This window comes from Amblyomma mixtum, chromosome 5 (assembly GCF_055824585.1).
Source record: "Amblyomma mixtum isolate Tamu chromosome 5, ASM5582458v1, whole genome shotgun sequence".
NCBI lineage: Eukaryota > Metazoa > Arthropoda > Arachnida > Ixodida > Ixodidae > Amblyomma > Amblyomma mixtum.
This window is the reverse complement of record NC_143016.1, coordinates 71,409,802-71,434,121: the sequence shown is the minus strand read 5'-3', so window position 1 is coordinate 71,434,121 and position 24,320 is coordinate 71,409,802. Positions and strand designations below refer to the sequence as shown.

Sequence of the window (24,320 nt, the reverse complement as noted above, 5' to 3'; positions counted from 1 at the left end):
TTTGTTAATTTCATGGGATAAATGTCTTTAACGAGAAAAAAAAAAGATGTAAGTAGATGTTTACGATTCTAAGGTGACGTTCCCGACATGTATTGGGCTAATACGCTTGCAAAATGAACGTGACGACCGGCAACCTACTTATATTGCATCAAACTTTCCGCATGTATTCACGGACAATGCTGTTCGTGGTATGAAGAGCGAGCCTACGACTAAACGTTTGTACGGCACATTCCCCGAGATTGTGTGGCCGAGCTCGCAGTTCGCTTCGTGCGACCGCCACCACCATTTTCTTCTTTTGCGACTTCTCCCCATGACTGCCGATTCTACGTGCTGCTCTTCTTTTACTCTGGTAGCCTATAAAAGGTGATGTATTATATTGTGACGAAGACGAAGCTGGCAGTGGCACGGGACGAAGCGCCCGCGCTAGGCCAGCGGCCATTAAATCATCTCATAGCCATCGTTCACCACGCCTCATTCTTCGGCTGGCCGCCGCGTTACAATATCAAGACATCGGGCAATGACGACCAACATTTCCGCTCCAAAAGGTTGTCCAACATTCTTAGACAAAAGTTTTAAATATTGAAAAACTAAGGTACTGGTATAGAAGTATTGAAGGTAATAATTCATTTTTCCGATATGTAAAACTATTTCTTTTATGATGTTTCCATCGCTTGCATAGAGGATTTGAGACAGCCATAGAAAACCAGTGGGGAACGCTTTTGAGGAAAGCAAAATACTTAATAGCAAAAAAAAATGCAATACCGCCGAAGGTAGATGTGCGGATATATTCATTTTATAGTGAAATTTTACAATATATTAAAAAATTGCGCTCGTAAATTTTTTCCTATTCGAAAATGCTCCTGTACAGACGTGTTGGGTATGGATGCACCGCATTCAAAGGAAATAGTGCCTGCCTATTTCTTCCGTGCCATCACATCTGTTACGATTTTTTTGTTTCGTTGTTAATCTCCTTTAAACCAAGAGCGGGTGGTAGCCATGAAATCATTGAACAGCCTTCCAGTCCCCCGCCTATCCTTTCCCGCCACCCCCACCGTGGCCCATCTGGTTGGCCTCTCTGGATCTGAAGCTGCAACGCGCCCTCGTCACCTTGGCCCAGGACCTATTGAACGCCTAACAGAAAGGCTGTTTTAACAAGTGTCACACCACCGTCACTATCAGAAAGGCGACGGCCGCAGCGCTATTGACCACCTTAATTATGGATAAGTATGCTGTGAATTAATTTTCGTTCCGCAATATTCTGAGTTCATTTTTCAACATTTTGTTGGTGTCGGGAAGAGCAAGAATTCAGCAGAAACCGTTAAACGCAACAAACGTCTTCCTCGCCGATTTTAAAAGAACAGATTTCCAAGTGCGGGTATTCAAGTTATTTAGCAGAGGTGTGATGCCACTTTTGTCTGTGCGTCACTCTACTTCTATAGGCGTGCATTCTGTCATCGAGACGTCTCCAAAAAGGAAGCAGAAAAGTACACCTGATAGAGTGACGTCATTTTGCGTCATTAAAATTTTCAGCCTTTGCATTTTTTTCTTTGTCAGTCAGCTGTCCCACCGATTTCACGAGCAGCGCGTTCTTCACGAGACTGCACATCACGCTCTTCGCAACCTCCGCTCGCGGACACCAGCAGGCCTTTCGTCCGCTCCAACAGCTGTGCAAGACGACCTCCACAGAGTAAGCAAAGCCTTTTTCTTTCTTCCCCATTAGTCTCTTCGCAACCTTCTCCGATGCCGTACTCGTCCGCGCGAGAGAAGTAGCGATCTTTTCGCTGTCAGGCGGTAGCTCTCACTCTGTCTCAAGCGGTCCGAAGACCCTTGCTGCTCCCCAATTATACCAGGTTTCCCTGGCGCAAAAGTGACTGTCTTTGCCGCATTAGTCAAGGCGCAGGCAAGGGACGATAAAATGCGAGTAGTGCTGCTGTTTTCGCCCCTTTCGTGGAGGAAAAGATTTTCTTCGATGGAGAGCTTCCACACGGTTAGACGAAACCTGTAGTGACCTCCGTCCGTTTGCGATGAACAGATGGAGCTGTTGACACCTTTCACTGACATTAATCCTCGTGCGAATCGGCCAGAAGACAACGGTCATAATGTTGACGGTTTCGAGTGATAACGGTAGCCCTTCGCCTCTCATGCGCTTCAGCAAGTGCCTGGCAGTTCATGATCAACATCGAAGAAAAAAAAAGAAGCTATCCCTCAATGCGCTTTGTGAGCGTAGTTTCTTAAGCTTTATTCGTGAAAGTTAGCAGCGTGCAGCTTTCGTGCAGGATGGTCCTCCTGCACCTTGAACAAGGCACAGTGCCGATGGCGCTCCGCCGACCGTCTCTCGAAGACGCCTGCCGAACTAGTGCTCAGGCTTGGTGAGAACTGTAGGCACGTGCTTCGGGTTTTTCGTCTGCTACAGTGAGCCGGCTACAGTTGCTACAAGCCAACGCAAGCGTAGGAACTTGCTGTGGCAGACGACAAAGCCCGAACATCCGCCTACGGCTCAGACTGCGGCTTCACGGTAGTTTCCGGGTGCCCGCGACAGGCGCTCCGCGGAGCGCCGGTTACACGGAGGCGCGTACAAGGTGAAAGTGGACGACCCTGTACATGCACAGGACACAGTCATGTACTACATATACTGCAGAAGGACCTGGTAGTTGCTTAAAATGTTGACCTCTTTGCGGAATAAAGTTTTAGACTACTACTGTACTCATTCAATGTTCTTGTTATCACTCGGCAGGTGTGTTATTTCTGAGAGGACTTCGTGCACAAATTCCCAGCGCTCTTGCCGTGATCACCCTTGCAAAATTCCCTTCTTGAAACAATCGGACTTAAGATGAAGCAAATGTGCCTTACCTTGTTCACCACCTTACATTACCGACTCCATTGCACAGAGGTTCTTAGGTTTGAAAATACGGTGCAGGAGCATTCCTTCTCGACAAGTCTCTGAGATCCTGCCACATGTGTCAAAACCATAGTGTTGTCTTATCGAAGCTAATCCCGCTCACGCAGGGCTCCGAAAAGAACAAGGACACAAAATTCAGCATATGTTGGGAGCCAAACACCATGATACGCGTGCTAAATTTTTTACTTATCTAACAAAAAAAAGGACTCGGTCTCTTATAACCACCACCATTCATGCGTACGTTTGTGCAAAACCTCAAGCGAAATGCTGCAATGCGTTCATTCCTCCGTGCGTCTACCTTCCAGCGCCTGATTCTCCGACAAGTGTCTTCCTCTTCAAACAACTACCACTTCCCGGTTTCTTGGCTGGCAAGTAAAAGTCACGGTATCGTATCTTCCCAACTGTTTATTCTAATCGGCTTCTTCGTAATCTACACGTCCTTCCTACTTTTCATCCTGCTTCCAGCAGTTATTCAAATGATATTTTTGCTACCTACTCGATATTCATAAAACCACGAAACGCCTCAGACCACCCAGATTCCCTGTTTGATTTAAAGGCTTGATAGTATTACACTCTACAGAATATACTGACTCAATTCGTTTCTTTGCGCTCAGCAAGTACAGATATTGTCTGCAATGTTACTTTCCCTGCCATATTTTTTCCGTCAGATATCTAGCTCTTTACCTTGAAAATGAGGTGCCTTCACCAAATCTCCTCATTTCGTCATCAATCTAATGTAGTTCAAACCTTGGTTTATCCCACTCACACACTACCTTTGAACCACGTTTTTTTTTTATTTTAATAGTCATACAAAACCACAGGCCCTCAAAAAGGTGCTGCCAGTAACCTGCGCTGGTTCACCGGCTGTTCGCCATGCCTGACCCCACCTACGATGACAGCGGCAGAGCACAGCAACCGAACTCTGAGGACTCCGGCGAGCCAAGAAACTCGCTGCCTCTGTCGATTGCGTCCGTAGCCCCGGACAGCCATCCCCAGCTCCAAGACGAGCACGTCACACTGTTCGGTCCCTGCTCACGGCTGAGTACTACCGACGCCATGACGCAGGTAGGGGAAGCACGGCACTGGGTCGCCCGTTTGCTCTATGTTGGCACACTCGTACCATCGTTACCACCACATTTTAGCATTCCTACCGCCATGTTCAAATACGTTCTGTGGATAATGGGCCAGGACAGGTCAGAACACATCATATTTGGCTAATTCGCTAACAAATCCAAACGACTGCACATAAATGATCACATATCTCAGATATACAAATGTGCTCTGGCATCATCGTCGTATGTGCAGTACTTCATTGGTGTTTATAGTATCACTTTCGTAGCGTTGAACCAGAAGGATGGTGAAAATGCGCTGTGCTCCGCCAGGCACGAGCAGACGGCCGCAGCTTGAACATTTCCTTTGTTGTTCCCTTTGGTTTTTGCGCTGTCATCCTGATTATCAAGTTTTAATAAGTAATTTACGTATGCTGTGAGAGGCAGTAATTTGTTTACACAACCCAGTGGTAAGCCTTTCAAGACAGGTGTCTGGCCGAGGAGCACATCCCGATCTGATATTCTGGTGAGAAATGGATGAAGTAGAAGTGAAGTCATTTCACTGTACTTTATTGCAACGTGCGCTGTATATATTTACGTTTCTGAGTTCAAATTCGGCAGTGGAGGCCGCTGTGCTGTTGAGATTTAAATTGCGCGAAAAGACGGCGCACCTCGGGTACAAAAAAAAACCTACAAACGCGAAAAATGTACGCGTCCAAAGTCGACGATTTGTAAGCTCTGCTGGGCTCGCGGGATGCTCCTATATAGGTGAGTATATTGGCGATAACCTTTGCTTGCCATGTGCATTTGCAGAAAACGTTTATTCAGTGCATCATTAACAATTTGTCCTGATTTCATTGACGTATTTGCACCCTGCCTCTAATAGATATGTGCACACGAATCCTGAGTGTAAAAATTACACAGTACTCCATTAACTTTCAATCAGCTCACCCCGGATTAAAAAAATTTAATTTCTTCCCTAAAATCACGTCGCATATATTGCACATCTTAAGAGAGTTAACCAGGACAGTTTAATTACGGTGCAGTGCAATGCAGTCGAGTCGCCATCAGAAGTTTCTGTTCCGATGTTTTGACTTCTTTGGACTGATCGTACCATTAATGAAAACGCAGGCCACTGGGATCACAAGCGCCGCCACTGAGTCTCCACAGAACCACCCCGAAACCGAAGATTCAGGCAGCCCGAACGACCATCTGTGCACCACCAGGGACGAGCTGCTCTCGGTTTACCACCACATCGAGTCGCGCAGGGAGCAAGTCAGCAAACAGCTCAGTGCTGATCCACGCTGCTGGTGAGGGAAGTTGGCCGCGTATGCATCACTAAAAAGACAGAGGATAACAAGAAACAGGTTTCGTGAAAATTTGTAGGAAGTGCCGTTCTGGCCAAGATCACCGGGAGCGTGTTCGTATGTGCATACGACTACGTACGTGTAACGCACTACATGTAAACATATTTATGCGCACTTCCGCTCGTCTGTATATAAAAAATTGATCGCAGCGAAGGTGAGAGAGGGGGGTGGGGTTAATGGCGCAACCAGAGGCCCAGGTTGTTGTAAGAGCATCAATTCGCTATCAACAATACTCTTTATACTGCTCCGGAGGGGAGTCGATCTTACTGCACTCCAAATATACCAAAGCGAGAGAAGGCACAGACACAGTAACGTAAGCTTTCATGACAGGTAATTCGGCATGGGTCCATCTCCGGCTTCTCCATGCAAGTGTATGGGAACTCAGGAATGCTTTCTTCAGCCTTGTCTTGCTGCGATTTAAGTAACATTTTCTTCATTGCGTATACATGTAGACGAAGCAATTGACGTGGCGCTGAAACGAAATTTTTGTTGGGCTGACCTGAGCCCACAAAGCACTCAACTTGGCAAAGGCGGCGATAAAGACAAGCCTGCTCGGCGATCGTCGAAGAGTACTATGTCCGCCGCTCTCCGCCGAGCCCAAACTAAAGCTAAAGAACTTTCGAGACATGACGTGCTAGGTAGCCACAGCAGCCTTGAAACAGCATAGAATCGGCTCCGCATTGCTGCCAGTATTTGAGATATATCTAATCTTATCTCAACTCACCAACAAAGGAATATATCTGCGTGTCGGTGACCGTAAGAATGAAAAAATAAACATTACAAAGCTTTGCGGCATTACCCCCTTCCTTAGGAAGCATCGAGGTGATGCTTTACAATAAAAAGAAATGTCGCCCCGTGGCTACTGCGTAGTCAAGCTTTCCAAAGTAACGAACGATCTTGCATATGTAGCGGAGCAAACGGTTTTCCCTCAGTCCGCGGCTGCGAATGGCTGTCCGCACCTACATACTGCCACTCTTCTTTTATTTCACGTAGGTTGTACCCTCGGGCTTCGGTGTGCTTTTAATCTTTAATGCACAGCCAGGCCAGGTGTCGTGCTTCTTCCGCGCGCTGTAAGTCGGCAGCGATGTCGTGATTATCTTCCTTGGTAACGTTGATCGGCATGACTTCAAGCATAGTCGTGGCTTCCCGGCCATGGACGAGAGTCTAAAACCTTTTTCTGGGTGGGCTCTTGCACTACGGTGTTGTAGGCGTAGACGACCTAAAGCAGAATGACACCCAGTATTGTGCTCGACGTCAACGTACATGGCAGCCATGTCTGCAATGATCTTGTTCAAGCGCTCATTAAGGCTGTTGCTCTGCGGATGGTACGCAGTTGTCCTCCGGGGGCTTGTTTGACTGTGGCGCACGATGGCTTGTATCATTTCCACCGTGAATCCCGTTCCTCTGTCCGTGATGGGCACTTCGGGGGCGCGCTGTCTTGGAAGGGTGCATGCATTCCACGAAAAAGGACGCGGCTTCTGCTGTGGCTCAGTCCGGCAGGGCTTTTGTGTCGGCGTAGCAGGTCAAGCAGTCGGTCACTACGATGATTCATTTGTTTCGAGGTGCTGACTTGGGAAAGGGCAAAACAGGTTCATGTCGATCTGATGGATGGATCTTGACAGAGGTTCAATCAGGTACAGGAATCCTGGTGGTCGGATGCGTGGTATCTTCAGAGGCTGACAGTTTCGCGCCACAGTAAAACTTCCCATAAACGCGGTAAAGGCTTCAAAAACGCGAGATGCTCAGCTGTCGGCACGCCATGTGAAGCCTGTACAACTTCTTCGGGAAGGCTCGCAGGTACAACAAGGAGGTAAGGGGGGAAGGAGGGAGGGTAACGGGAGGCGAGGTTAGTTTCTCTTCACGAGGACATCATGCTGTATATAGAACGAAGGCAATCCTCATCTGAACAAGGCCGAAGGCGAAGCTCTGCCAAGTACTTGATGAAACACTTGAGGGGGAGCAGTCTTGTGTTGCTGCTCTGGAATAGTGCTGTAGCTGATAGGTCCAAATAAGGTGTAAATATCGTCATCCTGCGTTTGTGCATCTGCTGGGGCTCATGATAGACAAGCGGCTTCAGAATGCTGTGCTTGATTCCGGAAACAACGATGACAACCAACTTGAAGTTGTAAAGCTCCATAGAGCAAGGCGGCCGGACTGGTCCATCAAGTTGGCGACCCAATACAGCGCTTCATGATCAGTCACACTTTTTCAAAGACCGGCCGTTCAGGTGCGCGGAATTTTTATGTGTCCCACACTATCGCAAGGCACGCCTTTTCCGTCACGGGAAGGTTGGTTTCTGCCTTTGAGAAATAGCAGCCGGCGTAAAGGGTCCAGCTATTCGCGAAAAGTTCTTTAGAGCCCCAGGAACAAGCGCACAGCTTGCTTGTCGGTCGGCTGTGCAAACTGTACAATAGCAGCGGTTTTCTGCGGGTAAGAGTGTATTCGATCGTTGCTTTCGATGTGGCCCAGAAACAGCAGCTCCTCGTGAGCAAAATGCCGCTTATTTGGTTTAAGGGTGAGCGCTGATGTCTTCACTGCATGGTCGGAAGTCTTTTTCTTCAAAGGTCGAAGGTCAAAGGTCGAAGAGAAGGCGACGACGGCATCTACGAGGGGGTACCCAAAAGAAACCGGACTAAATTTTTTGGTCAGCAAAGCTTCTGTGGTACCGCGTTTTGCCACTAGGAGCGCATAGAACGAACATTCCAGAGTCACTAAGCCGAGTGCCATCGTTGAAGGAGGTCAGACTAGTTTAGGCAGAGTTTTAGAGTGACAACTGTTTTGTGGGAACGTCGTTTTTGCAATGGCTGATTTTCGTTAACAGCGTGCGCCGGTGAAATTCTGATTTTTGCTCGGAAAAAGTTGAATGCAAACTTGAAATATTAAGAAAGACGTACAAGGACGATGCTATGGCGACAACCCAAGTGTTCCTGAATCGAATCCTGAATCAAAGCAACAATCATGCTAATGGAAAACTTCAAATTCACCTCGCCTCAAAAAAGCTCGTCAGGTGAAACCAAACCTCAAAACAATGCTGATTTGTTTTTTCGACGTGAGAGGAGTCGTCCACTGAGAATTTGTTCCGCATTGTCAGAAAGATAGCCAGGCTTTCTACTTGGATGTTTTGAAAAGATTGGGCAACAGTGTGCGGTGGAAGCCGCCAGATTTGGGGCGGTCGGGTGAGTGGTTTTTCCATCATGGCAATGCCCCTGCTCACAAAGCCCTGTCTCTACGACAATTTTGGACCAAAAATAGCATGACCCCTATTCCTCAACCCTCATACTCTCCCGACCTTGCCCCATGCTACTTTCTTTGTTTCTTAGAATGAAAAAATAGGTGAATGGAAAGCGTTTCGCTGATGTTGCTGAGGTGAAGAAAAAAACGACGGAGGCACTGTCAAGCATCACAAAAGATGAATTTAAACAATGTTTTGAAAAATGGAATGAAATATTCGACAAGCGTATCATTGCAAGTGGGGAATACTTTGAAGGAGATTGAAGGTCTGTGCTTAAAATGCGAACAAACAAGTTCAAACAAAAATAAGTCCGGTTTCTTTTGGGTACCCCCTCGTATGTATGGGATAAACGTTTTCCACTCGAGGCGCGCTTCAACGCGGCTGGGGCAGAACACAGTCCAAATGGCATTACCTTTCCTGATTACGTTGTTCAATCGGTGGTAACCTATGCTAAACCGGAGATTACCGCCCATGTTGCACTCAAGGATGACCACGGCTTCCTAGGGGAGCTTCGATGGCTGGATGTCGTTGTCGCGAATCATTTCTTCCCCTTGCTCTCGGATGGCTTGGCTTTCTCGCGGCGACTCCCGGTGGTGCCTTGAATCAGGCGTGCTCGTCGGTTACAGTGTGATTTTTGTCAATCTACTTGCTGTAGCTTCTAATAAGACTGCGGATCTGGTCTTGTCCGTCCCTGGCACGTGTAGGTTTATGTCGAAGACGGACGCGTGACCTCCCTTAGCTGAATCTTCCGAAGGCGTTTCAAACGTCGAATAGATAGAATGGTGCATGACGCGATATCGTATTGTGTTATTTCCCATACAAGCGGATGGTCATTTCCTACTTTTCATTTTTAGATCCCTGGGAATCTTCATACTCCTTCTGGTGCAGGTGCTCCCAGCGGTGGGCCTTGTGTAGCCCAGGTTGCTCTTCCCGAGCGACAATGATTAAATTTTACTTCAGCCTGACACAATAGGCAATTCGGTCACAATCCAATGTAGGTTGTGATAACACCGCAAGGTTACTTACTAAAACCTGGGTGGTCCATCTGCCCCCTAGGTTGCTCTCTGGGGACCACCTGCCACAGCCATACCCGTGATTTTTCATTCACAGCGCCGACGACGCCGACACCAGATATTCTGGAGAACGGAGCCATCAACGGTATCACGTTAATAACCGTCAATTATCAAATCAGGCGCATATACAAATAATGCCGATATACTCAAGACGACTACCTACAACAATGAACTAGTCGAATCCTAACACACTGCAAAACCCTTTTTTCAAGCTTGGCGCAAGTTGGCTGCGCCATTTTGTATAGACTTTGAACGTCCAATTAAGGCTCATCAAAGCTCACTCCTGGTTTGGCTTGTGATGAAGAATTGTAGTGTACGCCTGAAGGTAGTAACGATGCTTAATTTTGCCCCGCATTAGCTTTCAGTTGTTTTGAAAATGTGGGCGCCAACCATTTTGTTACCATAGTTCTCCCAGCCCATGTCCTAAAGTAAATAATTATTAATATATTACCCTTCTATTTCAACGAGTGCCATTCCCTCGCAAAGTGTGTTGACCAATAATGACGTCATCTTTCTCCCCATATGACTTCACAGTGCACCACCAGATGTCATGTTCGAAACTCCATATTTACTATCCTGTATAGATCACGTGATAACTTCGCGCTTTGCTGAAAGCACCTCCTTAATTTCCGGACCAATATTTGTTTCGAATACTATGAAAGTGTGAGGTAAAGTTGAAGGGGGTGCCCGAGGCACGTAAATTAACATTTTGTTGGTCACAGGGATGTGACACCCTATTTTCAAAGGCACTTTTCTTGCTCCGGCTTTCAAAAGGGTATGCGAATGACATCTTCCTAGGTGCTGAGACAGCCACTGATTCTTCCCTCAAAATTCAAGAGCAAAGGAATCGTATAATAAAGACTGTAGTGGGCAGCTCATAAGTGTATTTGTGTAAACCGTACTCGTGGTTACAAGCGCACATTACCCGTGCTACACAGGTATGACCACGTCTGGGCTGGCCGCCTCGAGTCCGAGCCCCGTGGGTGCGAGTGCGAGCAGCAGCACAGTGCTTGGCCGGGCCTCATCGCCAATGCGATGAAGACCAACCGCTCGGCCTGCACAGTCCTGGGCGTGCTCTACCATCTGGAGAACGGGGCGCGCAGCCAGGGCTCAGACCTGCAGTACCAATAGGCGGCCGCTTCGGGGTTCGGGCCGCTGTGTTTCGATACGAGACCAAAGGCGGCCGGCCCAACCCCGAGGAGCGGGCTCGCGCTCGCGTCGCTGCTCCGACACAGGAGCTCGTCGGACAGCGACAGTTCAAGGCTGCGCGCTGCCCGAAGATTTATTTCGTTGCCAATCTCCGTCTGGACTGAGTTATCATACCACTTCTGGTGAAGCCGGAGGTCATCCCACTTATCCGACCGAAGAGTGTGACCACGACATCGTTGGTTGTTGCTTTCTTTACCAAACGAGTGTTAAATGTCTCCATAAGCGCAGAAACGTGCACTGCGCATCGACAATTCGCGAACGGTGGATCGCCAAGATATATATCCTCCCACGGATAGTGCCGAAGAGCCCACTGCCACTTGGGACTGGTGTGCACCTTTGCAAGTGGGACTCATGACCCCGCCACCCGCAGCATCTCATTTAAAGCATCCTCGTAGTGCCCCAAGTGCGCTGTCATCTGATGCCAGTAATGCTCTTTGTGCACTTGGTGCTTTTTTGGCTGCTTAAGGTAATGTTCCGCACAAATGCCATCGAATGAGCCTGACTCGAGAAGCAGTCGTTTTTACTTCCTCAGCAACTACCTCCCAACCGGTACTTCACATGCTTCCAAGCGGCTTCTCACATACCCCTGTGCTGACTCCCTTGTCACATGAGTTCGCACAAAACATCCTACCTAGTGCGTGTGTAACAATCTCCCGCGGGCATGGTACGATAATGGGAGGATTTCGCTGTGGCCTGGAACGACGGAGCTATATCCACCTGGACGAGATACGAACCATCTCCGGTCGTTCAGCCGCAGTAGCTGTGTAGCCGCCAAGACCATTTGTTGTGCTTGTCGACGTCGGGACTTGCCTGTCGCGAGCTCTGGCCTGCACGAGCCACTGCAGCTTTCATTTCGTCTCGCTGTGGTAGTGCTTAAGCGTTTGCGAATTTACTTTGGGTCTAACTTGTAGCAGCCTGCACTCGGTGCAGAGTGGCGGTCATGAGTAATAAACGGCTTCTTGTGCGAGCGGCGTGCCCGTATTTTTGTTTTCCTGAAAGTTGCGAATAAGGCCTTGGAACTATAAGGCTGCGCGCTATTAACTGCCCCCACATTTTTCTCTCAAAACACAAAACCACACTTGTTCTGACATAAAATAAGTCTGGCTTTCTACAGATTGTCATAGCATAGTAATTTTTAGCATGAATCATTCGCTCCGTTCATGGCATAACTTGTTGGGTAAAAACCTACTCAGCATATGTGTTCCATTCTAGCTGAACAGTCGTTGTCGCTGTCCTCAAGAAGATAATTGCGCTTACCCACTGCGGGGGTTTGGCCAAGACACAGGCAGCAGCTGACATGTTTTTAATTCCTATGCAGATAAAGCTGATTAAATCAGCCTTGTTTTTTTTTCTAACAGGAAAAATGCAAAAGATACTTTGAGATTTTTAAATCCTAAAACACATATTTACTTCTTTTTTTCCCAATGTAAATCGGTGCTAAAGCATGTATCCTGTAACCACGTGCCATATAGTCAATACCAGTGTCAATTTACCTCCTGTTTGCACGTCTGTAGCTTGAGTGCCCCGTTTCGAGAACTCTATAGCACCACTCCCAATGCAGTACTTTGGACCGCGGTGTACCTCATTCAAGCATTTATATCTCTACTGACTTGATATATTACCGTGGGTACCAAGAGACTGCGACTCTGGCCATATATGGTCCCATCATTAGGTGCGAGTGTTGTGTATAAGACGACAGCTGAGAAAGCGGCATTCTAAGCAGGTCATTGAATCGCTGTGCGTGCTCGCTTACGGCTTCGTCTATAGAATCACTGCAGTTCTGGCTGGTATTATTCTGGAAGGATTGTTGTGGGGTGCTGAGAAAACCAATTTATATGCTATTGTGCCAACCAGCCAGCGCGATTACAAACCATCTCAAGCACAGCCAGTGAGTGTAGCGCCGCCAGCGGCAGCCAGCAGGCAAATCCTGACCATGCATGCGAGGCCGAGCTCATGGAAATTCTACTGCGTTGTTCTGTCTTTAGCCTGTTGCGCCAATCGGGGGCACAGGTGGGCATTTTTATTTTTCTTTCTTTCCCTTGCCCATTCTAACACGTCTTGTACTGTCGTGGAATCGAAGTTTCAAGCACATTGGCTGCACTTGATCATCATCAGCGGCCTGACAACGCTCACTGCAGGACAAAGGCCTCGCCTATGTCTCTACAATTAACCTCGTCCTTTGCCAGCTGCGGCCACCATGTCCCCACAAACTTCTAAATTTCACCGCCCAACTAACTTTCCGCAGCTTCATGCTATGCTTGCTTTCACCTGGAATCCACTACGTTACCCTTAAGGACCACCGTTTACTTTGATTATACTTGATATGATTGGTAAATTCACAACCAGGAACCGCGCCTCATAGCACGGCGCCCAGGTTCATGCCCAATAGCGAGGCATTGCGATAATCTCCTCTACCAAGGTCTGTCCGCAGCAGAACAACTTAAACGTATTGCAGGTCAGAGGCTAGGAAATAAAAATGACACACTCGGGAAACTTTCTTCCTACCGGGACACCTGCTGCACATACGTTTTATGCTACCAATTTTCCCTTCCAAACGTACGTTTTCATCTGATGAACTCAGCCGGTGCCTTCAATGATGTCATCACTCCCAAAGCCTATGGCAGGGAAATTTCGGAGGTCATTGCGAGACGGGCACCACCACTGGCGTCGATGACAACGACAACGCTAATAATTATCCTTCGGAGTTAATGCAATCTAACAGTTTCTCTCAGATACATCAAGACAGTTGTACTGTGCGATGTCAGAGCACGTTAAAGAACCCCAGGTGGTCGAAATTTCCGGAGCCCTTCACTACGGCGTCCCTCACAGCCTGAGTTGCTTCGGGACGTTAAACCCCAATAAACCAATAAACCAAACATCAAGACAGCACTGATATTTTAAGCTGTTTATTATTATCTCCATTTCTCTTTCCGAAATCGGCTCGTTTCCTGCTCTATATTCTTCGGAAAATTCATTACAAGATACAAAAATACGCCCATCTCGCCGATTTGCAAAGAACATTTTTTTTTTTACTTTAATTCCCATGCTTGCAGCAGCCGCAAACCAAGGTTTTCAATGGTAATGAGGGGAAGTATATTATTACTTTTTTTGTACAGGTTTGCATCCTCACTAGAGTTCTCTGCCACCAAAACGCATCCACAAAACAAAAAAAAAACACGAGAAGCAACCCATTTCACTTACTACGATATTACAAATTTCAACTGCTGCCCTTTCTCCAGCCAATCATCACGATCACAAGGCAATCAGCATCATCATTATATACCGGCTGCACGACCAGCACGCTCATCACGTGGCCGGGCAACACGTTCCTTGCGCCTTCGCCTCGTGCACTGCAGCCGGTCTTTCGTCCGCTCCCGCAGCTGTGCAAAAAGACCACCACAGGGTAAATGAAGTCTTTTTTTTTCTCTGGCCCTATTAGTCTATGCACAACTTTTTGGGATGCCGAACTTTTCTGCCCAAGGGCAACAGCGAGTAATCTGTTTGATGTCAGCCTTTAGCTTTCGCTCTGTCTGAAGCGTTACGAGGGGTCTTCGGTTACGCGCCAATGCCTACAGCTTTATCGGCGCGAAAGTAACCGACTTTCCAGCATTAGTCAGGGCGCATGCTAGACGAAATAATAGCAGATAATCTCTTTCATCGTGGCCTTCTTGTCGGCAGCAATTGCTTTTCAGGGAGCATTTAGGCTAGGTTAGGTGGAACTTGAAGCAGTGCCCTTTGTCCGTTTGCGATGAGCAGATTGAGCTGTGCGAACCTTTCAGTGACCGTAATTTTGTGCAAATCAACAAGAAGAAAACGTTCGTGAATTTGATGGTTTCGAGGGATAACGGAAGCGGTTCCATGCCCCTCATGCGCACCCATAAATGCCTCACAGTTTTTGATAAACTGCGAAGATAATTCAGCAATCACTCGATGCGCTTTTTGATCGTTGTTACTTATGCTAATTTATGAAAGTAAGGGCCTTCCACTGTTCGCTGTCTAATGCACATGCGAAAAACGTGGTCATGTACTGCATTCTCGCTGTGCACAAGAACGCGTGCATTGCCCAAAAATTCGACCTCTTTGCGTTGCTTCCCCTTCTCATTATCATTTGCCACGTGTGTTCTTAACAGCCCTTTATGCAAAGCGTATTTCGCAGTGCTCTGCACAAATATTCATTGTTGCATAATCTTATTGAAGGGGTCAGCCTGAAGATAAGCACATATACGTCAACTTTCATCACCACTATGCGCTATCGACAGCACAGAACATCGTTTGTTATGACAATATTGAGTTTGAACATTACTCCTCGACACCTCTAACGTCCTGCTACATGTGTCAAGACACCAGTGTTGGCGTACGGAGGCTACTGTCTATCACGCAGCGGTCTTTAAAGATGCGTGACGCAAAATTCCGCGTACTTCAGGGGTTTGTTTGTAGGTTTGTTTGATATCTAATGAGCTTCAGCGCCAACATCCATGACCGCATTGGTGCGATACCCGAAGTGAACAACTGCAATGCCTTCGAACGATTCCATGTCCATTCATTCATCCGTCTAATACCTTGCAGCTCCTGCTACTCCAGCAACTGTTGTCCTGTCCGAGCCACCAACACGTCCTTCGTTCCTCGCCAGCTGGTGAAAATCCCAACATCGCCTCTTGAGAACTGCTTTCCCGTTCAGTCTCTCCTACACTCTCCCCCTCCCTCCGACCAATCATTATCATTGCATTTATTCCGTAGTTAGTTACACTATCTACGCAGCATTCTTAAAACCTCCATGTGCCTCTAACCTATTAGAACATGCTCTCAGTTCGCTCCTTTGCGCACAGCAAGAACAAAGTGTCTGCATTGCTTAACGTTTTCCTGTAGTATTCCTCACTCAAACATCCGGCCCGTTACCCTGAAAATAAGGAGTCTTATTCCCTCCTCACATTAAAGTACATTGAATTTCTTATTTCTTCAACTATGTCATAGAGCTAAAGACCGTGTATTGAACTCTTTCTTTTTTTAGTGTAGTACCTTTTAATCACGTTTACTTCATTTCAATCAACTTAACAGAATCACAGGCTCTCGTCAAGTCGCTACCATCAACCTGCACTGGCTCACCGCCTGACTACGCTGGTTCAGCGGCTATTCACCATGCCTGACGCCACCAATGACGTGAGCGACGGAAGACAGCAACCGATATTTGAGGCCAATGGCGACCCAACAAATGCGCTGCCTACGTTGGTCGGGTCCGTAGCCCCAATTATCCACCGCCAGCTTCAAGGCGAACACGTCGCGCTGCTCTGTCCTAGCTCAGGGTTCAAAACTGCCGACGTCACAACGCAGGTATGTGAAGCACGGAACTGGGCCTCCCGTTTACCCAATTCCGGCGTACCTCTATAATCGTTACCACCACATATTTAACGCTTTTAAACTTTAATTCCTGATACAACGTTCAAATACATTTTCTGAATGACGGATCAAGGCACAGGTCAGAGCACGTTACTTTTGGCTGTTTAAGTAATAAAGTCAAACGACTCCATATAAATTCTCGCATATCTCACACATACAAGAGGAGACTAAAAACATCGGCGTAGTTAGGAAAAAAAATACTGGCATCGGGGTTATATTTGTAAGCATGCAGTGTTATTGGTAATGTACGTCCGTAACGCTGAATCAGAGGAGCAGGGGACAATGAACCACACCGACCTGTGCCACCAGACACGACCGAAGGTACACAGGCTCGAGCTTGCTCTTCGTTATTCTCTCTCCCAGGGCTATTAGACACACTATTAGACACACTTCAGGCATCTCTTGAGAGACAGTTCCTTAAGCAGTGATGTGGAGGGACACACTGCTGGTAACACTCATGTTACCATGATCTGACATTCCAATTAGAAATGAAGGAACTAGTACTGAAGTCATTGCACCGTAATTTATTGCAATACAGCTGAGTAAATTTAAGCTGCAGGGTTCAAAGTGAGGTGTGGGGGCTGTTCTGCTGTTGCCAACAACATAAATTATGTGAAGGGGCAATACACCTCTGTTGAGAGAAAGAACCCATGAATGCAAAAGTTTTACACGTCGAAAGTAGAAAATCTCTAAGCTCTAGTGGCTGCGCGTGGTGCTCCTTTGCAAGAATCGCCTGCTGCTATGTGCACTTGGCGTGATGCAGCATTAGAAAATAAACCTTATTTCATCGCCAGAGCAGGGTGGCCAATCGGAAACTTTTCTGGTTAACATTTCTGCCTTTCCCCCTCTCTGTATCTATCTTAAGAGTGTTCATCAGCGCCACTTTGAATGGGGTGATGTGCAATGGAGCGGGGTCACTGACAACAGTTGCTTTCTTGTATTTGGACGTCTAGTGACTTACCGTACAATTAATGTAAACGCAGGCCACTGAGATCCTAAACGCGGCCACCGAGCCCTCCCCGCTCTCCACCGGAGAGGAAGACGGAGTCAGTGCCAACACCCAGATATGCACTGTCAGCGACGAGCAGCTCTCAGTTCACCACCACACAAAGTTGCGCACGCAGCAAGTCAGCCAGCAGCTCAGTGCTGATCTGCTCTGCCGGTGAGTGATGTTTCCCGAGTATGAACCACGAAATAGACAGAATGTAAGACGAAAGAGGCTAAGTGAATGCGTCGTCAATGCTGCTTTGGCCATAACTGTTTTAGTGTGTGTGTATATATGTGTATACATGTATATATTTAAATTGCATGCAACCGTACATGTGTACGCACTTTGTTTCGTGTGAATGCAAAGATTATCACAGTTTACAAGGGGCTATGGGTCAATGTGGGTACTCGGCTTGGCGTTGTAAGGGTATCTCCTACTACCACCCTATTCTTCGTACTGCATATGTGGTGAGCCAGAATTTGTTTGCAGAGCAGCGATGGTGGGACGAGAGAACGCTCAGACAGAATAACGGGAGCTTTCATGTCAGACAATTCGGTTTCGGCCCACCTCTGGCTGCTCCTTACAAATATGTGGGGGCCACACGAATTTTTTCATCAGCCCCGACATAAGCACCATTTGTTTCATTTACAAGATGACTGGGTACTAACAAAGGCTGAAAGATTACTACCGTGGTCATAAGGTTTATATCGAGAAAAAGTAACTTTTAGCATTTTTATGCGTTATTGATGATTTTCACAATGGGCGCAAACAACTCGTGTTTTGCGGCCGTATACTGCAACAGAGTCACCGTGGTGCCTTATCTGCAGCTTTTTATTTCCTCGCAAAGAATGTGCTGTGAATCGATGTTGAGCGTTTAAAAAGATATTCGGCTGAAATCCTGAATTTGAATAAAAGATGTTTCATCCATGGCTTCTCAACAGCTCTGCTGGTTATCTTTTAAATGCACTGCCGTGCGTTCAGATAGGAAAAGTGCTAGCAAGTCCCAGGGTGCTCTGTATTCGTACACGTTGGTTGCTCTACTCGGTTTAGTCGAGGCTCATGGTGCATCTGGAATGTAAGGAGCGCAAGCCCAGTATTCATTTTAGTTTGCACAAATACTATCTTCTTAAGCTGGCAGCCGGTTTGGTCGGTACAGTATCAGATTTCCTTCCTCCATGCATAAATGAGCAGAGGAGGTAAGGAGGGCACGCTTCGCTTTGGCTAATTAGCTGCACACTTTACTTGCATATGCAACACTCCTGATGAAGCACTGTGGTTCCCTCCTGCAGCATGAGTTTTTTTTTCTGTCACGTGGCATGGGCATGGACGGCTGCAATATTATTTCTAGTAATCGAGCACCGTCCTTCAGACTGCGACAGTATAATTGCCGGTCAGAGCAACGTTCTACTCCGCGACAAAGCCAAACTTCCCAAAGCCATCGATTCGGAAACTGGACTATTTCGGGGGCCTGTTTTCACCAATGGCTTAGCTTTCGCTGCCACTTTCGCGAACTACTCGTTCGCATGATTTATTTCTCCTAAGGCCACTGTGTTCGTTTCACCTGACTCGTATCAGGCCGTGAAAAAGAAAACGCGCTCGGCTAAGATTCCATCAGTGCAATGTTGTACCAGTCGTCTTGGACAGGCCAGCAGACTGTTTAAAGCACCTCATTTGCCAGTTAACAAAAAGGAATTAGCTGGATTTTAATCTTTAACTTTGGCTCAAAACTATAAACATAAAATTTGTAGAGCTTGTGGATGAAACCTCTATTAACAAAGTTTATTCAAAGTAGCTTCAGCAGGGTTCCTTTCAGAGTCCTCTACCGATCCCACAAGAGTAAGGAATTGTTATTTGGCCATGAGTTTTCGTCTCGCGATGTTTGCCCATTGAAACGCAGCCCGACGGAATTAACCCGGTTACACAAATCAGCAGTGACGAATCGGGCCATGGCTCATAATCACGATTCCGCGTTATGCGCGAGAACTTTGTGTTGCTGACAAGGCGATGCTGCAGCAGGAGCTTCATAGCGCCGTCGTCATAGCATATATGAACATCTTTTTGTCCAACGCGATCGCACAATACCTGAGCATCATTATTGGTTTAGCTTATTTTAGTTCATGGGGATTAACGTCCCAAAGTGACTCAGGGTATGAGAGAAGCTGCAGTTGAGAGCTCCGGAAATTTCGACCGCCTGGGGTTCTTTAACGTGCACTGACATCGCACAGCACACGGGCCACTAGAATTTCGCCTCCATCAAAATTCGGCCGCCGTGGCCGGGATCAAACCGACGTCTTTCGGGTCAGCAGCCGAGCACCTTGACCACTGAGCCAACACGGCGGCCTCCGCATCATCATTCACAAGAAACTAAGAGTCCACGCAAGACACCGCAGCACTGCTGCGTCCGGTGGCCTGCATATTCAATGCGGCTTCCCTTCCTTCCTTCCTTCCTTCCTTCCTTCCTTCCTTCCTTCCTTCCTTCCTTCCTTCCCTCCCTCCCTACCTCCTTCCTTCCTTCCTTCCCTCCTTCCTTCCTTCCTTCCTTCCTTCCCTCCTTCCTTCCTTCCTTCCTTCCCTCCCTCCTTCCTTCCTTCCTTCCTTCCTTCCCTCCCTCCTTCCTTCCTTCCTTCCCTCCCTCCCTCCTTCCTTCCTTCCTTCCCTCCCTCCTTCCTTCCTTCCCTCCCTCCCTCCTCCTTCCTTCCCTCCCTCCTTCCTTCCTTCCTTCCCTCCCTCCTTCCTTCCTTCCTTCCCTCCCTCCCTCCTTCCTTCCTTCCTTCCCTCCCTCCTTCCTTCCTTCCCTCCCTCCCTCCTCCTTCCTTCCCTCCCTCCTTCCTTCCTTCCTTCCCTCCCTCCTTCCTTCCTTCCTTCCCTCCCTCCCTCCTTCCTTCCTTCCTTCCCTCCCTCCTTCCTTCCTTCCCTCCCTCCCTCCTCCTTCCTTCCCTCCCTCCTTCCTTCCTTCCTTCCCTCCCTCCTTCCTTCCTTCCTTCCTTCCCTCCCTCCTTCCTTCCTTCCCTCCCTCCCTCCTCCTTCCTTCCCTCCCTCCTTCCTTCCTTCCTTCCCTCCCTCCCTCCTTCCTTCCTTCCTTCCCTCCCTCCTTCCTTCCTTCCCTCCCTCCCTCCTCCTTCCTTCCCTCCCTCCTTCCTTCCTTCCTTCCCTCCCTCCTTCCTTCCTTCCTTCCTTCCCTCCCTCCTTCCTTCCTTCCCTCCCTCCCTCCTCCTTCCTTCCCTCCCTCCTTCCTTCCTTCCTTCCCTCCCTCCCTCCTTCCTTCCTTCCTTCCCTCCCTCCTTCCTTCCTTCCCTCCCTCCCTCCTCCTTCCTTCCCTCCCTCCTTCCTTCCTTCCTTCCCTCCCTCCTTCCTTCCTTCCTTCCCTCCCTCCCTCCTTCCTTCCTTCCTTCCCTCCCTCCTTCCTTCCTTCCCTCCCTCCCTCCTCCTTCCTTCCCTCCCTCCTTCCTTCCTTCCCTCCTTCCTTCCTTCCTTCCTTCCCTCCCTCCTTCCTTCCTTCCTTCCTTCCTTCCCTCCCTCCTTCCTTCCTTCCTTCCCTCCCTCCCTCCTTCCTTCCTTCCTTCCCTCCCTCCTTCCTTCCTTCCCTCCCTCCCTCCTCCTTCCTTCCCTCCCTCCTTCCTTCCTTCCTTCCCTCCCTCCTTCCTTCCTTCCTTCCCTCCCTCCCTCCTTCCTTCCTTCCTTCCCTCCCTCCTTCCTTCCTTCCCTCCCTCCCTCCTCCTTCCTTCCCTCCCTCCTTCCTTCCTTCCTTCCCTCCCTCCTTCCTTCCTTCCTTCCCTCCCTCCCTCCCTCCTTCCTTCCTTCCCTCCCTCCTTCCTTCCTTCCTTCCCTCCCTCCCTCCTTCCTTCCTTCCTTCCCTCCCTCCTTCCTTCCTTCCCTCCCTCCCTCCTCCTTCCTTCCCTCCCTCCTTCCTTCCTTCCTTCCCTCCCTCCTTCCTTCCCTACCTCTTTCCTTCCTTCCCTCCTTCCTTCCTTCCCTCCCTCCTTCCCTCCCTCCTTCCTTCCTTCCTTCCTTCCCTCCCTCCTTCCTTCCTTCCCTCCTTCCTTCCTTCCTTCCTTCCCTCCTTCCCTCCCTCCCTCCTTCCCTCCCTTCTTCCCTCCCTCCTTCCCTTCCTCCCTCCCTCCCTTCTTCCCTCCCTCCTTCCCTCCTTCCTTCCTTCCTTCCCTCCTTCCTTTCTTCTTTCTTTCCTTCCTTCCTTCCTTCCTGTCTTCCTTCCTTCCAACGCAGCGTGTTTGAGATTGCTAACATCGCGACGCAGGAGCGCGTAGTAACGTTACTAAAATCTGGCGGGGTTTATCTTGGACCAAACAAAAAAAAAGGAACTGCGCTAAAGCTATTTTCACGAAGCCAGTTCAAATAGAAATTTCTCAACGTGATCTATAACCCTGACGCTGAAAATATTAAGAGAATTTTGATGAATAAAAGCTATGACGTCCCTTCATAGCCTATGACGTCCCTCATAGCCTGAGTCGCATCGGGACGTTAAACCGTCATGCACCATAAATCAAGCCTCTTTTTGAATGACTGCAGCGCGTTCTGTTTTACGCCTCCCGCATCTCTCAAAGCATGTTCGCTTTCGAACCCACACGTTTTCTTCTATTAAGACTTCGTAATGTATTAGCGAATGCCATGTTCGAAACTCGGCATTTATTTCTCAGCTTACATTGCGTGAAAACTTTGCGCTTTCATGAAAGCACCTTCATAAATCCCTGTCGAATATTCATTTAGTTTTTAACAGTTATTGGGAAGTGTATGTGGAAAGGTTTAGGTTTATAGGGTTTAACGTCCCAAAGCGGCTGAGGCTATGAGGGAAGGGCTCTGGAAATTTCGTCCACCTGGGGTTCTTTAACACGCGCTGACATCGCTCAGTACACGGCCCTCTAGAATTTCGCCTCCATTGAAATTCAGCTGCCTCGGCCGGGATCGCACCTGCGTCTTTTGGGTCAGCAGCCGAACGCTATAGCTACTGAGCCACCGCGGCAGACTTACGTATGGGGTTGACCTAGGATCCGATATGCGCGTCGGTTAACATTTCACTGTTCACAGTACCGTGACACCCTCTTTCCAGCCTCGCTATTCTTGGCTTCTGCCATCAATAGTGGAGGTAAAGAACATCTTCTTAGTCGTTGTGGTAGCCGTTGGTTTCACCCTTAAAATTAAGGAGCAATAGAATCGCACGAAAGCGACTGAAGCCAGCAGCTTCTAAGTCTATTCATGTAAACCGTACTTGTGTTCATGACTACAGCTTTCCCGTGCTACGCCGCTACAACCACATCCGGGCTGCCCACCTCGAGTCCGAGCTCCCTGGGTGCGAGTGCGAGCAGCGGCACAGTGCTTGGCCGGGCCTCATCGCCACTGCGATGAAAACCAACCGCTCGGCCTGCACAGTCCTGGGCGTGCTCTACCATCTGGAGAACGGGGCGCGCAGCCAGGGCTCGGCCCTGCAGCACCAATAGGCAACCTCTTCGGGGTGCAGGCCGCTGTGTTTCGATACGAGACCACTAGCGGCCTGCCATACCCCGAGGAGCGGGCACGCGCGGGCGTCGCTGCTCCGACACAGGAGTTCGTCGGACAGCGACAGTTCAAGGCAACCCGGTGCCCGGAGATTTTATTCATCCTAGATCTCCGTCTGGACTGAGTTTTTTAAGCACTTCTGGCGAAGCCGGAGCGCCTCGTATTTACCCGACCGCGAAGCATAACCGCGTTATCCTTGTTTGTTACTTTCATTAGCAAAGCAACCATAGAAACTTATTAGGTCTTATTATTTGCAACAAAAAATCACTCGAAAATCTGGCCGTGTGAACTGCGCGTCGTGTGAACTGCGTGTGAACTGCGCGTCGACCGTTCGTAAACAGTTTCATCGGCAGAATGGAGTGTATGGGGTTACAGATAGCACCAAAGAACGCAATGCCGCTTGGAAGGAGCAGGTGGGCCCCATGACCCGCCACCCACAGCATCCTATCTATAGCAACCTCGAGTGCCAGTAAAGTAGGGGCACTTCGCGTACTTGCCGCATTTTTCTATTTGTGTAGGGCCATGTTTTGCGAGACTGCAGTCGTATAAGCCTGTAATTGAGAAGTCGTGTTTTTACTTTGGTTGCAACGGTTAACTCCCATGCGGTACTTGGCATGCTTCCTAGCAGGTTCTCCAGAGACCAGTGCTGACTGCCTCGTCTCATGAGTTGAGTTCGCGCAAAACATCCTTACTAGTGCGAGTGCGATCATCACCCTGAGGCAGAGTGCGGTAATGCGAGGACTTCTTTGTGAACTGTGAAAATGCGGCAGTTTCCACCGGAACGAAGTGGAAACCTCGTTCGTCCGCCACACATGTGAGGACATGGACATTTCTTGCGCTTGTCGACGTGGGCACTGCTTGTTGGTCGTGAACTCTGGCCTGTACGAGCCACCGCAGCATGTGATCCGTCCCGTGGTTGTTGTGCTGCAAGTACTTGCGAATGCAACCGAATAATAGCAGCGCGCTGTGGAGTGGCGGTAATGGATCATAAACCCCATGTTGTGCAAGTAGCGTGCCTGGATTATATCCTCTTGTTGGCAGCAATGCCTTAACAATAAGGCTCCGTGCTCTCAATTGCTCTTGTAAAACGCACTGGAGGCATATTGAGTCAATTGTTTTCTCAGATATTTTCGAGCACAAAGACACTCGAAGGAAAACACTCGACAAAGCGCTTCTTGGCAACTAATTTTATACGCGAAAAAGCAGTCGACTTCATACCCCTACAGGGGAGGGCTGAGCCGGTACATCTGCACGTGGGAGAGCAACAATTCAAAACCAAAAACCAAGAAAGCGTACAGGTGAATCAACATATCCAGAAACGCGACATCCTTGTCATAAATTGTCACAGACGGCGTGCTGACACAAGCGCTGCCACACTTCCTGATACACGCCCCCACAGGCCCCCGCGCAAACGTGTCGGTGCTCATGCATAGGATGCTAGTGCTTGGAGACTTGCATCGCACTTCATTTTATTGGCACTCTGCTTGCCATTTTCTGCTTTTTCCAGTCTTTAATGTGCTCGGGAAGGTGGGAACCTGTACCGTTCCGCAAGAACACAAAATTCTTATAACTTGTGCATAACTACTGTCCGTGATTTT

General features: G+C 48.5%; 2 protein-coding genes across 2 annotated transcripts; both read left to right on the top strand.

Annotated features, from left to right (window-relative positions):
* The first annotated feature begins 3,772 nt into the window (after positions 1 to 3,772).
* LOC149342615 (uncharacterized) lies at positions 3,773 to 11,656 on the top strand. The gene is made up of 3 exons (XM_089542198.1): positions 3,773 to 3,964; positions 5,080 to 5,258; positions 10,559 to 11,656. Exons 1-3 carry the CDS (start codon positions 3,773 to 3,775, stop codon positions 10,749 to 10,751), a joined length of 564 nt encoding a protein of 187 aa, XP_089398324.1. The 3' UTR covers positions 10,752 to 11,656.
* A 4,309-nt stretch (positions 11,657 to 15,965) lies between these two features.
* On the top strand, positions 15,966 to 23,457 carry LOC149342614 (uncharacterized). Its single transcript, XM_089546825.1, has 3 exons — positions 15,966 to 16,157; positions 17,207 to 17,385; positions 22,454 to 23,457. The coding sequence occupies exons 1-3, from the start codon at positions 15,966 to 15,968 to the stop codon at positions 22,662 to 22,664; spliced, it is 582 nt and encodes a 193-aa protein (XP_089402951.1). The 3' UTR covers positions 22,665 to 23,457.
* Positions 23,458 to 24,320: the final 863 nt, after the last annotated feature.